Source organism: Plectrocnemia conspersa, unplaced genomic scaffold, assembly GCF_051122295.1.
Source record: "Plectrocnemia conspersa isolate PC_06_02 unplaced genomic scaffold, ASM5112229v1 ptg000001l, whole genome shotgun sequence".
NCBI lineage: Eukaryota > Metazoa > Arthropoda > Insecta > Trichoptera > Polycentropodidae > Plectrocnemia > Plectrocnemia conspersa.
The window spans coordinates 12,770,057-12,785,646 of NW_028277165.1; the positions used below are offsets into that span (position 1 = coordinate 12,770,057).

At 29.5% G+C, this 15,590-nt stretch overlaps 1 protein-coding gene across 1 annotated transcript in view; it reads right to left on the minus strand.

Annotated features, from left to right (window-relative positions):
* Positions 1-15,590, minus strand: part of LOC148238894 (uncharacterized) — an 82,871-nt gene that overhangs the window by 21,830 nt on the left and 45,451 nt on the right. Inside the window, exons 3-4 of the mRNA XM_088188057.1 lie at positions 8,188-8,323; positions 7,115-7,248 (exon numbers count right to left, since the gene is read on the minus strand). Of these exons, the coding sequence (XP_088044183.1) occupies positions 7,115-7,248; positions 8,188-8,323 (270 nt within the window). The remainder of the gene's footprint in view (positions 1-7,114; positions 7,249-8,187; positions 8,324-15,590) is intronic.

The following is a 15,590-nucleotide window of genomic DNA, read 5'->3' on the forward strand; positions in this document are numbered from 1 at the left end:
GCAGTAAAATAAATTTTAATAGGCAAACGACTATATCTTTTTTTTAAATTTTATATTAAGAAAATATAACCAAAACCAGTTTCAAAAAAAGCCTAAATTTATTTTATTGGTTAATAATAATTTCATACTATATCATTAGAAATATCATAAAATTGTCTAATTTCAGATATAAGGTAGCAGTTATTGTTTTTTAAATTTAATTAATATTTATGGGATACAAAGGAAATATATATTTGTTTCAAAATATGTATACATAAAAAAATATTTTATAATTTAACGAGACAATTCCCCGCGGCTCCCTTTATATGATACCGCGGCTCTGTTTCTCCGAGTTTCCGCAGTTTTCCGGAAAATTTTCGAATGTGTCCCCATATTGTCGTTATTCTTCCGTGGATGCGCCAGACGAGCTTTTATGTTTTTCACATACAAATCGAACGCTGAAACAATACCACCTACCACTACAGCCCAAAGGAAGAAACCAGACCGGGTAGGTTTGTCATGGGGTGGCTGGTCCCGTCGGCGCCACCAAGTCGGCTGCTTGTTTGGCAACATTCCCTCTTTCCAGCTCATCCCTAACAGAGACATCTCTGTTCCCGTCCCACCTACAGTTATGGCCCACCCACCCGATCCCCGCACAGTACCGGGATGACCCCTCTGTTTCCACTTTCGCTTGAGGCGGAGATATGAGCAAACTTTCTAAGGCGCCTGCAATTGCGAGGGTGACTAATCTGAGGGTGAGACGATTGTTTATTTTTTATTGGGGGATAACGAAAACAAGGATCAGTCTATCGAATAGGAAGTGTGGCGATAATAAAGGATGACATACTTAAACTTTAAAATAGCAATGTGATATATAAATATTTGTTTAGTAATATATATACATATATATTTTACAGCTACGTTTCCCAAACTAGGGGCCCGATATATGATAATAAAATAAGAATGTCATCAGAGCAAGTCAAAATTGACACAGCTATAAAATATGCCTTGGCAGAGATTTTATCATTAATTCGCCAAAGATTTGAGGTCGAGACGTCGGTAAAAGCCTGTACTGTGAAAATTCCGAAATAATTTTGCAACTGTTTTAATCATCAAGTAGTGTTTTCTCCATTCTCTTCTATATCCTATCTTAATAAATGCAGTCAGATCATTATTATGTTCTTCATAAGAATTTCGCATTGCAGCAGCTTTTAAACTGTGCAATTCTCCGATCGATTTCGTGCAAGGGGATTCCGGGAAAAAGTTGCATTAAGTAATTGCTGCCCGTCGACCGCTGGCAACTATTGTTATCCGCGTCGGGGTTAAACGTTTCCTTATAAATTCAACGGATACCCTTATCGTTATCTTGAATTTGTTTTCCTCGAGTTGGCATTTAAACGGCTGCGAAAGAACGTAGCCTTTCGTGAGCCCTTTGTGTAGCGCTAAAGGTCTTGTGGTGTTCGATTCAGGGCGCGCAATTGACTTGTTTTGATTGCGAAAACAATTTTGTTAAGACAATATATGGGTATAGTATATCAATGTGTTTTGTTAAAGTGTTTTTTTTTGTCGCGGGGGGAGTAAAACCCGCCGGGTTTCGAGTTTCCAATGTAATGTGCGAAAAAATGAGAGTAAATATTATTCGAGTGAAATTGCGTGCGTATAGGCAACAAAATACCGTTTTCCTTTTAGCGAAAATAAACGTGAGAACTTTTTCAACTCATAGTTACGCTACCTTTTGGTAAATATTTGTTGAAAATATTATAATCCGCATAAAATAAATTCATTGTATTTTTTTTATTTGGATTATAAATACAAGTAGGTCTAGATTTAAAGCTTAATTTTTTTTAGAATAATATGATTTTTATTGAGGTATATTTTAATTTTGCTTTTAATACCGATATCCTATGTTTACATAATGAAAAACTCACATTACAATTTTTTATTGAACATGTTTTTACATAAAAAAAATGTAATATATTTTTTTAATTGTGGATTAAAATATTTTTATTGTTACTAATATAATAATTCTGAGAAAATGAGTATCGGTTCTAAAAAGTTCTGGTATTAAATAATTATTATTTAATTATAATACCGATAGATGGTCACAGATTAGATTTACCTAGATTTTTTTAATCTCAAAAATAGAGCTAGGTCGTACATAACTAGTATTGAAAATTTTCTAATAATGAGCTATGTTCAGCTCATTGAAAATATCTAATATATATTTAAATTAAAAAATAAATAAAAAACAGTAAGTAACAAATAACAGTGACAGTAAGAAACAGCTGCTCTGAACAATCTCTGAACAACGTATGGTACTCATAATCAAACTGTGTCAGTGGAAGACAGAGAATTTTTGATATTTTTCTTTAAAAATATCGCTACACTATATTTCAATTCATTTCATTTAAAGCTTTGGAGCGAGGGTTTCCATGTCGGTGTTAAAAGGATTCTCAAAAATCTTTAACCCATTCAAAGTTTTTTTTACACATATTCCAGCCACCTTTAGTGGTGATACACTTTAATATTTCTCATTGCAGATTGTTTTTCAAATAGTATATTCAACTTTTTAAAAAATATCTAAATTCTATGCCACGTCATGAAGCTTTTCGTAAACTTTAGAGTTTTTATCTACCTTTTGAATAAGCGGTAGGATCTTAGCAGTTTCAGAAATATCTGTGAACTCGTCCTGGGCCAAATAGAACTAGCACAAGTGTATATTATTTTTAGTTGAAATAATATATTTTCTTCAATATCTTCTACTCTTTAAGCTAAAGTACTGATAAGCTGCTTTTGAATAAATAAGCTTTTTCAATCAAATTTATTATGCTGTTGCAACCGTGCAATATTTAATTACTTCTATTATTTATATTAAATGGTTTTTGCTGTTTCGCTATTGAATATGCCACAAGGAAACTAGCACGAGTTGTTGATTCTTGTTTATTATTGTCTTTCCCAATAAATAATTGCTGAGATTTTAATCCGCACTTTAAAGACTTAATTTTTTCTAGCTTTGAGCTTTCTGTAAATTTTTGGATAATTCTATTCTATTTTTTCTAATAATTGAAAAAAATTGTTTTGTATTTTATTTTAAGACTGAAATCTTATTTATATTAAATAATGTTTACTGGCACACCAAGCATGTAACATGGAAAAATATGCGCAAATTAATAATAAGATTAAACTTTAATTGTTTAATATATAGTGTGATATTTGTTTCCTTTGAAAGTAAATATTATATGCAATATAGTCACAATAGATTCATGATCAATACTTAAACTATAATATACACCTGAAAGCCGTAAGTTAGTTTGCATTTTATATTAGTATGAGCGCAAATATTCATAGCACAATCACCAACTGTTTATATTTATAAAACGGCGTTACCACATTCATAATTATGAATCAGATTTTTTTAAAATACTGACACGTTGAGAGTGCTGAAGGAAAAACGCCTCTAATGGTTTTATATGTATAAAAAAGTATATTCAAAGGCAAAACTCATTAGAGTTTTGCCCTAAGAAATTTAAAACATGATCGTAATAAATAATTTTTCACCATTTATGTATTTTATCTAAATTTTTGTATTTAATTTAGAAATTTTGGGTATATTTGATGTATTATATCTATGTACTTGTATAATTTTTAATTTTAATGTTTATTTAAAAAATTCTAATATTTTGATATTGAATTTAGAAAAACAGGCATTTATGATCTAATAATATATTTTTTTTGCTATGAAGTTTGCGTAGATTTTTTTGTAGATTATATTATTGGTATTCTAACAAATACACATATTTAAATAAAAATAATTTTTATTATTTATATATATATTTATATTTTATAATTATAAATTGATATGGTTTGATTAAAATACATATTATTATGAGTTTTATAGGCTTATAATATTTATTTAGTTCAAGAATAAATTGATTATTTTTACAATTTATCAGATAGATTTAATCAGTCGCTCGCATAACACAAAGAACCTTGAGGTTACTTGCACAGTAAACTATTTATATTTAGTACACCATTCAACAAACACGCACGACGTTAACGAGTTAACTTGTTCCAGAATCTAGACTGCACCTGAATTTAGAACGAAGAATTTTTTAATGCACTCGTTCGAACATTATCGAAATTAAATCACGCTTTTTTATTCGCATTCGTCGTAATCTACATAGTCTCGTTCACTCGAAGCACTTTGGGCAAATTGCATTTTTTCCCGTGCGATCGCTTGCGACGCTTCGAATGCGAAATGAGCTCTTGTTATAACGCGATATCAAAGTTTATCCCGAGAAAATCTCACGGTGATTTTCACGTCGGCAGTTTTTCCCACGCGATACTTTTCCGATCGATAGTTGTGCAAGGGATTCCGGGAAAGCATTGCATTAAGTAATTGCGGTTCGCCGCCTCCTCCATTGTTATCCACGCTGGGGTTAAACGCTTTGCTATAATAAATTAGAAGGCAAGCGCTAATACAGTTTTGTAAATTGTAGTGTGGGACAACGGTACAATTTTGGCCAAATTAATTATGCATTTTGTGCAATTTGTCGCGTGGTGTCCTTAAATAGCGTGGACAGTTATATAATGAAAGGCGTAGATAAAATATTAATGGATTCTCTGAAAATTTATTAAATTTATTGAAACATTTAAATGTTATTTAGCAGATCTTATACATTATTTTTGTTTTTTATGTTTCTCAAATGATATTTTTAAACTCTGTTTTCCATGTATTGTAAATATTGTAAGCGTGTCAAATGAAAGGTTTTAATATTTTGGGGTAAATAATACTTGAGTTTTTGTTCCTAATATTTTTTTGTGCACATAAGAAATATATAAAATTATTTATGTTTTAAAAACATTATAATTATTTTAGCAATATTAAATCAAAATCTATGCTCGTATTAAAATAAATATATCATGAACTAGCTTAAACTTAGTTAAATTTATTTAAATTTACAAAGCAGTATAATCTGAAAGAGTAAGAAATATTCGAGGAGCAACATTATGACCTAATTAATCAAAAAATATGACAATGAAAAGTTGCTCTTTTAATACAATGTTTTGGTGTCAAGTTTAAACTCAAAGCTTCAAGTTCGTTGTATTTAAATATAGGTTTACCAAATATTAAGATCAAAGAGTCAAAATAAATAGCAAAAATCGTCATTAAAACAAATATTCAGTGATATAGATTAATATTAATTTTCCTTTATCAGATAATTTATTAAATATTTTTATTTTTATATAAATTTTAATATGAAAGAAATATAATAGGGTGTATTTTGCAATTTTAAATGTCAAGATTTTTATTTACGGATAATCTAAGGACCCGGAGGGTTTAAAAAAATTATAACATCAATTCTGTGATACTTTTAGAAAAATAAAGTTCACGTCGAAGATAAAAGTCGATCAAACAAACGATTTATGGATAAGTTTGCTTATAAATTTATTGGTTTGTTTTCACTCTATATTTTACGACTTTATTTTATTTTTATGAACTTATTTAGGGCAAAACAAAAATCAGAATAACTTTGATTATTTATGTTTCAATTTATACTTTATGTTTTAATTAACAAATTACCAATTATATAAGTTTACTTGAAGAAGAAGCCTTAGGGTTTATTCGTGTTCATTTCCAAGTATTCTCGAGCACACACGCAATAGCTTCCTACAATACATTTACTCGAAGACGTTAGGCGGTTCTTTTTTAATCAAGACTTAAAAGCATAATTATCAGCTGTGATTTCTATGGTTTTAATGCAAAAAAATCTGCAATATAAACCTATTTAAAAAAATGGTTTATTACTCTTTTAAGACGCCTTTTTACTTAGGCTTTTTCACATTAGATGACGTATTTATGTAGTCAATATATAAAATAGTTTTTTTGATATATTCAAAATTCAGTTAAATTATTTGCTGAATATATCAAAAACATATGTTTATTATGTTTGCATATTAAATGATTTTTGATATGCCAGATGCTCTTAAGTATGTCCAAACCGTTTTATAAACGATAAAAATATCACATAATTATATTTGTGAAAAAATATTTTTAGGACTGTGATATATGATCTTACGAAATTCGTGGTTAAAATAAGAATTAATATATTTAGTATGATCAGTAATAATAATTGGAAGTACGACAATTTACGTAGTAGTTCGGAGAAACAAAAGTTCAAGTTTACATTAAGACCAGGTTACACGAAAAAAAAAAACAGTACAGATATTTAATAAAATAATAACAAGCAATTGTTTGTCGTTAACTTTGTTATCGTCAAAACACAATAAAGTCAAAAATAACAACGAAGCAACGAAGCGTGGTGTTTATATATGATACAAACATGAGACTTGACATATAATTATTATATTTTATTACAAATTCTCAAAATTAAAAATTATAAATTTAGTCATTCAGATAGACCAAGTAAAAATCTTCATAAAAATTATTATGTTTAAGATATATTTCTAAAGTACAAACTTTTGCTGCGATGTTTCAAAGGTTTTCACATTTGACTTAATTTTATTTTAAATAATGATCTCAAAGCGTATTGCAAATTCATTAAAACTAAACGCGCTGCTCAATCAATGCCGAAAAGCAAAAAAACTTTGGACGGTTCACAAAATATTGCTGAAGGTCTCAAGCAATATTTCTGTCCTGTTTTCAAGTAATCATCTTCGCCTCCCGCTCAGTTGCTTTCTTCTTATACTTGGTCTTCAGTACTGACCATCAAGAAAACTATGCACTCAGATCTTAAATTTAAGACGTTATTCTGGGCCTGATTTGCTTCCCGATTGAATTTTGCAGGGTTACGAACTCAGTCCCGCTAATCCTCTAAAACGTATTTATAATCTGATTCTCAAAACGTAGATAATGACAAAAACAATATTTTATTATGTCTTTAACATATAATAAATTTTTCATGGTACCCTTAATTTATACGTGTATATAAAACACAACGCGCATTACACTGTAAGAAAGTGTAAATATTCAACGGTAATAAATATAATAATACAGTTGTAGTAGCGTGTATATTGAGGAACATAACAATAAAATATGTCGAACAATAACAATTAAACGTTAACGGGCGAGATCGGCGATAGGCTCAGAGTGTAAAATTAAAAATTTATTTACCTGTATACCGTTTATGTACCAGGTGAGGTTCGCTGCGGGCCTGGAGTGTTTCGAGGTGCAATTTCCTCGTAATGGTTTTCCTATTGGATACCTTGGCTTCACTCCCGTAATGACCGGCCTGTGAATCGGAATGTCTGAAAACAATTTGAAATAAAAAATACCCATAAGTTATCGTGTATTTATAAATGTTGTTTTGTATAAGGTAAAACGCGGAACTGTGAAAATTTTCCGTAGTAAGACGAGCTTTTAGTTCTGAGGCTTTTAATGCGTTTTGCGTTACGTTACCTCTTTAAAGGCGCACGTTTCAGTTAACAACGTTACGCAGTGATATTAGGTATATGATTATACAAAGAAGTAAATCTACAGAGGATGTTTGTAATTAGCGCGAGGCAAAGTTTAAATGGACCAGACGGCGTTGAGACACAGTGGGATGAAATCAGAATTTTAAATACTTCACACTGGGGATATTTAGAAAGATACAGTACTATGTACATCTGACATTGTTTCTAACGTAACATATAATCAAAACATTACAATTTGGACACAAAAAGTTTTAAATAAGATTCAGATGTATATTTTTATAAACATTAATATAACATTAATATATCATAGTTTTAATAGGACTCCTATCTAAAACACAATTTATGATTTATTTGTAATTAAATTACTTTGATTAATAAAGATTTTTGCCTATATCTATGAGCACATTTACATTTTGAACTTGATAAAATAGTATTATTACAGATTATCGATGTACTGGTAGGAGAAAGCTAATTTTAAACTTATGTACCAATCCATTCCTTATTTTGTATATAAATTGACCTAAAAGATTCGCCCAAGTACACAATTAGCGTAATAGAATCGTCTTGTTTCAACAATTTGAGAATTAAATCTTAATTTATAACTTTGTGTTTACATTCTGATTCGGCTCACTGTGTCTCGTCCAATCTTGCGTTTGTTTAGGACGCGTACTCAAATATCGGCTCGAAACGACCTATTAGGGCGCGTTTGCATAATTTATAAGAGAATTTTGGGATGCTGAGGAAGAGGGAAGATAAAAAGAAAACACTCACCGACTACGTCCATCGTACCGTAGGCCACGTAAGTCAGGAACGATGGAGCATCTGCAGACACTTCGCAGGAGTAATGACCTGAGGCGCTCGTTTCCACGCCTTCGAGTAAAACCACACTGGCGTTGCTGCGAGATATCTGTTAAAAATATTTTTAAAAATTAAAAAAATATTTATAATTAAATAATATATTTTATAAATGTTATCTAGTTATTTAATCACTTATTTAAATAATCAAGTAATTAAAATGGCTGTAGTATTGTGTAATAAAAAAATGATATTTTGTTAAATTCTTGCGTTTTTTATTATTCTTAAATTGTATTCAGAAGTATTGAGATATAAGGTATATCATAGATTAGTCGATTGGTGCAGATGTTGTCTCTAACGAGCTTCAGAGGAGGACGTGACAGTGATTCAAATAAGAAATCCGGAACCCAAAACTGATATTTCACGAGAAAAGCTAGGTTCTTCTATAAACTCGCGTACATAATCACTGTAAACACAGTAATTATAAGGATGTGACAAAATACTGTAACTGAACGGACCACCACAATAGCCAAGGAGAAAAAAGGAAACAAGTAAACACGTCATAATTACACTCCGATGCAGAAAAATGCATTTCTTTGTTGCGTAACGGTTGCGGAAACAATACACCATCGGACGATAAATAAAACATCGTTAACATTTAGCCCGTTGCACAATTCGACCTTTTTTTCGACCAACATACTTCGTTGGTCGAAACGATTGCAACAATAGCGGAATGGTCGCTGCATGGTCATGATTCATTAGATAACTTTCCAAGCCTATGATACTATGGTTTTCAAAAAACGATCGGCGGACAGCAAGAGGAACGTGCCACAGAGAGAGGAACATCGACAGACTACGAAACCTCAGAGAACCATCTACTGGACATCATACCTCCGCTAATTTTTCTACTAGAGTTCGGAAAAAAACAATAGTTTGTTGCAAGATATGTAATATAAAAATAAACTATGACCAATTTTAACGGCAAGTCGCGCTTCTTAAAGTTAGAAACTCGAAATATCCTTTAGTAGTTTTAAAAAATGCATAACAACTGTATCTTAACGCTTATAAATAAAGGCACTGATATACAAAAACGGATGATAACCAAATATTTGTTTATAAAGGTCTTTCTGATTTTTTTTAATTAAGAGGAAATACTTGATTACACAGAGATTCCAAATTAAAAATGTATATTCAAGAATGTTGCAAAATTAAATGACATTGTCGCCAACTGGTGGTCCGTAGACCACTGATGGTCAGTGGAGAAATTATAATATATTTATAATTTTCGCGTTCAATGAAATGTTTCATTATATTTTTATTAAATTTTTTATAATTTTGGCCTTTATGTTAGCAATGCAAATATTTAGTAAATTTGTTCTATGTGCTGCAAAATAATTTTAGAATGCGTCTAAACAATTATAAATCATTGATAAATTTTAAATTAGCACATTTGTATTAATGATTAACGAGTAAAGCAGAGGACTAGGTTGCATCCTTAAAGAACTCCCGCAGGAGTGTAATTCAACTGTCTAAAATTGCGCAAATAACTTAAGAACTATCGAGTTTGATCATTTGAGCAACCAAAATTCAACCATTTTTTTACTTCTAAGCGATGACAAATTTTATTGATGGCTTTTTCACAATTAGTATATACGATGTCTAGTGGTATTTCCGCATTAGTAAATGTAATATGTAGTAATGATTAGTACTGTTAGAGATCACTAATAGTCTCGAAGTTTTCACTCGCGACAGCTCAAGTAGGAGGTCTGCATAATGTAAATCCAAAATTCTAATTCGCTGAAACTTCTGAGCCTTATTCAACTATTGATTGATGGTGGTCTATTGATAATTTACAGATAGCTATTGTTGTTAATTTCCAGTACAATAATGTTGGGTTTTGAATTTTTCCTCTAATTTATATTTGACTCGCTTTTGTATAGTATTAATATTGCTTGTACATATTTATGTATTTTAAAAGATTTTGCTTTATATAATAATAATTATTGTATATAAAATGTGTTCTGAACATCATATTGTGTGCGTCAGCCGACGCATAGTAATAATACAGGAGCATTTGGGAAGAAATTCATGCGATATTAAGAGCTGTTATGAAAATGCTATATAAAGAGTCCGTGCTTGTGAAGTGAAAAATGTGAGTCATTTACGTGACATCGTTTTCTATATAATGCTCAAAAAGGTATATTCTGTACTATTATATTATATACAAAAAGGATATTCAATATTTGAATAGAAAAACGACTTATGGACTACCTCGTAGGCTTTTGTGTATCTGATATATAGAAACATGATTGATTAAAAACGCATAGATTGACAAACGATTACGAACGTTTCGATGGGTTTTATACGCACGTATCTCAAAATCAGCTCTGCGTCAAATAGATCGGACCATTTGACTGAATTTTAGTTAACTGATCAAAACTACATGAGATTTTTATTTTTCAATTTCATCAAGCGTCCAGCATACGTGCTTCGGTTTAAACACGTTCATAATGCGAAATGAAACACGTTGCCTGCTAGATAAGCGTGAACTCTAAAGCGATCGAAAATACATTATGCATACTATGTTAAAAATATATATTTTGTATTATGTTGTAACTGAGTGACAGACATTTATCATAATTTTTTTATGTATTAATTGTAAAAATTCGACCAAATTTTATTTTTATTTTTATATTTACGATATAATCCTAAAATATTGCAGTGTTCTTATTCATAGTTACTTATTTTTCTAATATAAGTAATGTTTGTTTATTTATTAAACAAACGTGCGTATAGATAGATTTTTAAAACATAAACATATTTTAGCTAGGAAGTTCAAGAATTATTTTATTTACAATAATATAATAATGACTCAATAAGCATGATTTTGGATTTCTTTCTGAACTTATTGTATTGTAAAAGGCATATAATGGGTATATAAAACTTATGGTTTTAAAAACACTAGCTGTAATGAATTATTTTTTTATGTAAGGGATGTAAATATTGTGATATATTTGACTAAAAGTAAATCTATTTGAATAACTTTAAAATAATACTATTGCTTACAATTAATAAACGTCTCTTTGCAGCTGGGGTCGGGTTTTTATAAAAAACCGATTCAACTGCAAGAACATGTGGCTCTGGATCTAATTTTTTTAACATAGTATGTATAATGTTTTTAGCATTATTTTAGATATCACAAAACATTTATGTTTTATCTGCTATCTATATCTAGCCGTTACACAAACTCATTAAATATAATTTCACATTTATTCTATTTTTAGCGATATTATAAATAATTTTCTGTTTGAATATTTTTATTTACCTGTTAAATAGACTGAATTGTAGGCCCTAACATATACTTCACAATAACTCCACACAAAAAAAATGTCTGGCACGGTTAAATCTAGATATCATGGCAACCAGTCGATTTCACCGCTTCAGGAGATTAATCGTCTGGAAACTTTCTCTAATCTAATTCAATTGTGGCTCGTGCTGTGTGACATGTAGCACCATCTTGCTGAAACCACATGTTTTACAAACCCAGTTTGTATAAAGTTACATCGTTATCCGCTACTTCTTCGAATAAATACGGCACAATTACACCTCCTGACCAAATCATACACCACACTGAAACAATGTAATCGCTAATGAATCACTAGAATTTTTTTAATAAAATGTTAAAATTTTGTTGCTAATGATTAATTCTTATAGAATTACTACAATATAATATACAACATTGATACTAAGGTTCTAAATCTCTGAAGCTTAAAGTTCTAAAGCCAGCAAATATAATCTTCGCAAGTTGGATCGAAAATCCTTCCTAGTACTTAATAAAGTTTTATATATATATACGTGTTTTAGTTGTTATTGATAGGGTAGAAGCATATGCTGGTTAATACCAATCTTGAATTTAACAAATTTATTAAATTAATTAACGACCGCAATTTTTTTTTATTAAATGCATATACATGAATTTTCCCGAAAAAAAAGTATTTATGGGTTAAAAAGTGTATTGTATATATATGATAAGAATGAGGCGCACTTTTTCGAGGGTAGTCAAATGATTTTTTTTAACAATATACAGTTTTTCAAACCCAATTTTTGCACAATTAGTGTTTTTTTTAATCGATTCAACAGTACGTGTCGGAAAAATATTTTAAAAATTTTAAAAATGCGTTGTTATCAAAATTTTTTATCAAGGGAAATATTTTGAGCAAAACCACTTGGTAAGGGATATTATATATTTACAACAGAGGTGTCAAACCTTTTGGATCTTCTGCGCCGCATTGCTTGACAAAAAAATGTCAAGCGCTGCATATATAATTTAATATTTATTTACTACAGTGTAACCCATATTATCAATGGATCGATTACAACTTTATTTTTTACACATCAGATGATATAATATTATTCTGAATGCTGAGCTTGTTTTTTCGATATCTAGTTTAATTAAAAGATGCTCTTCTAAAGTTCGTTAATTTGACTTTTTATCTACTTCATTCGGAAAAAATCAACGTTCTCTCAAATAAAACGTCATAAACAATGCATATTCTTAACAGTGCCGGGTTTTTTCATTGTACAGTTATTAACTTATGTAACTCAAATAAGACACTTGAATAAATATTTTTAAAAATGACGTATCTGATTGCAAATCTGTACATTATATCTACATCCGTAGGTAATGTGTTGATATTAACTCAAAATAGAGATAATAGAAATATACAAAAACGCCGTTCTTGCTTTCTAAAATTTTAAAACCTATTCTTGAAGCAATGTTATAAAATATAAATTTATTCTGCGTGTTTCAACGAGAATTATGTTAATATTAATATTTTCAGACAGTCAGTCACAATTGCGGTTTAATATCAAATGCCAACGCTGTTTTAACAATCAATTCAATAATTATATTTTATTTAAATTCAAGTTTATTGTAGCAAGTTTCCAGAAATTAATGCTGACTTAAACCTTTTGCTTTTTATTAAATTTATTTTGGTAATGACGTTGTTTATTATATTGTCATTTTTAACGTCGATTTATTCATGCTGAATGCAGTGATACTATATAAAATTATCGTTTTTTTTTTGTATCGGCAACTCTTTCTTTTATTCAACCATCAGTGACTTTATTAAACTTGTGATGGTAAAGCGAAATCTAACTAATCTGTGAAAAAAATGTACTTTAGTGAAACAAAGTAAATCGGTACTTATATTTAATTTGTTGGCAATTCCTCGAAAGCAGTTGAAGCATATTTATTTGTATTTATAAGTTTTTGCGACAGATTATTTCTGCTACGCTTTCAAAACATACTTTAATAAATTCATCGTCATATTATCTTTATTTAGAAATTATATTTGTTATCACATAATTTATCTTAACTAATGAATAAAAAGCCATATTTCAAAATTGCTGTTGTGGAAAAAAAAACATTTTTTAGGTCCTTAATTTTTGTATACCGCACATTTCTTGCAGTTTATTAAAGTATGATAACGTAGTTGCAGTTTTAATATAATGCCTTTAAAATTTAAGTTATATGGAATTGCAGCAGTTATTTTCATGAAATGCTTTTTTGTCGTATATGTTGCCTTTTTATTTCACCAGTTTTATTGTTATGCTTAAAAATAAATACAAAATTTAATATCATATTATTAATTAAATTTTTAATAGTATTGGTATGGACCGCATGAACACTGATTTATAATGAAGTTTGTGCTTATTTAAATTAATCAAAACAATTTATGTAGATTGGCAATTTTATCACAAGACAAATAAATAAATAAATTATTCAAAAAAGTGTTTATGCATTAAGCGTTTAAGGTCATAAATTTCTAAGAAGGTTGTGCTTTTAGAAAATATCGCATATAAAATTATTTAATATGATAATATATTAATGTTCATAATGGTTAAAAGCAAAAAAAACTCTTTTGAAGCTCTTTTATTGTTCTTGAATACATGATTTTCTCACTCATTATTAAACTGATCGCAATTCGCTTCATTTACAGAGTAAAATATTAATTTTTGCCACAGATGTACGTTTAACTTCATCTAAAAATATAAAATATAGTCCCATTGATCTTTGCAAACACAATTTGCATGACTTATCGTTTATATACGAATATAATTTACTTAAACACATATTAAAAGACAATCTGTTCTAAAAGGTAAATGCTCTGTATCCAGGTGATTACTGTTGTGGCACTAGCGCTTTTTTGGATAAATTTTCGATTTTGTTCGATTTGTTCGAAATGTTCAATTTTGAATTCGTGCAAGAGTCGTTTATATTTTCACTTGCACATTTACATATTTTTGAAAATAAATGTTGTTTGTTAGTCTTTTCAATAACTTCAAATAAAGGTGTTACCCACGCCGAGCAAGCGTTTGTAATTACTTAAATAAAGCTTTTATTTTCTCTTATTAATGCGTTTGCTCTGCTAAATATTTCTTCAAGGGCCGCAGGGCAACAATCGTTTCCTGACTTGTTCAAATTCTAGCTGTATAACTATTGAACACAATTCTATTGTTTACTTTTAAGTGGCGAAACCAAAAATTGTCTGAAAATTGGAAGTTTCCAAAATTTTTGCTTCAGTTATATCTTAGTTATTTTTTAAAACACTACTGAATTATATTTATACGTAGCTATAAAATAAACTATAAAATATTTTTTTTCAAAACTTACAGACTTCTAATATTAGTAAAATGTGTCTAATAGTACTCTATAATTCATTACAACTCACTAATAAAATTGTGAAAATGCTTAAATTAATATATGAATTTATATATATTCAAAGTTCCAAGAACACTTGAGCTATGTGGACAATTAGCAATTAAATTGTATTTAGCACATTTCTGAGTAAATTACAATAAGAGACTAAGCGCTTTCAGAATAATCAAAAGAACAAACATTCAATCCCACAATCGCAATTGTTGGCTCAGAAACGAAATAAAGGTACATCAATCTGCGTCATTAACATGCTTTCCGTTGTGGCGCCCTTACGCAAAAAGCAAATTCGTGTTTCGCTCAAATTAATGATTACAATTTTTAAAGCTTTTATATGAAAAATTTAAAAGCTCCCGCGCACACCAAAAGCGAGTTCTCGAAATAATTTGATTTTTTTCCACCTCGCATAATTGAGCCATACAAAGTGGAGCGGTTTTGGAATACAAATACGCAAAGCATTAATAATGCCGTTAAACTTAGTTAAGGCTTTCTGGGGAACTCACGACGTCTCTTAGAGTATAAAACTTTTATTTTCACCCCAGAAAGAGAGAAAGAAAAATGTCGTGTAAAATGTATAGATTTGATTTTTCCTTAGGAAATTAAACTTAGAGATAATCAATACATACAAATTAATTTATGTTACATATTTTAGTATAAATGA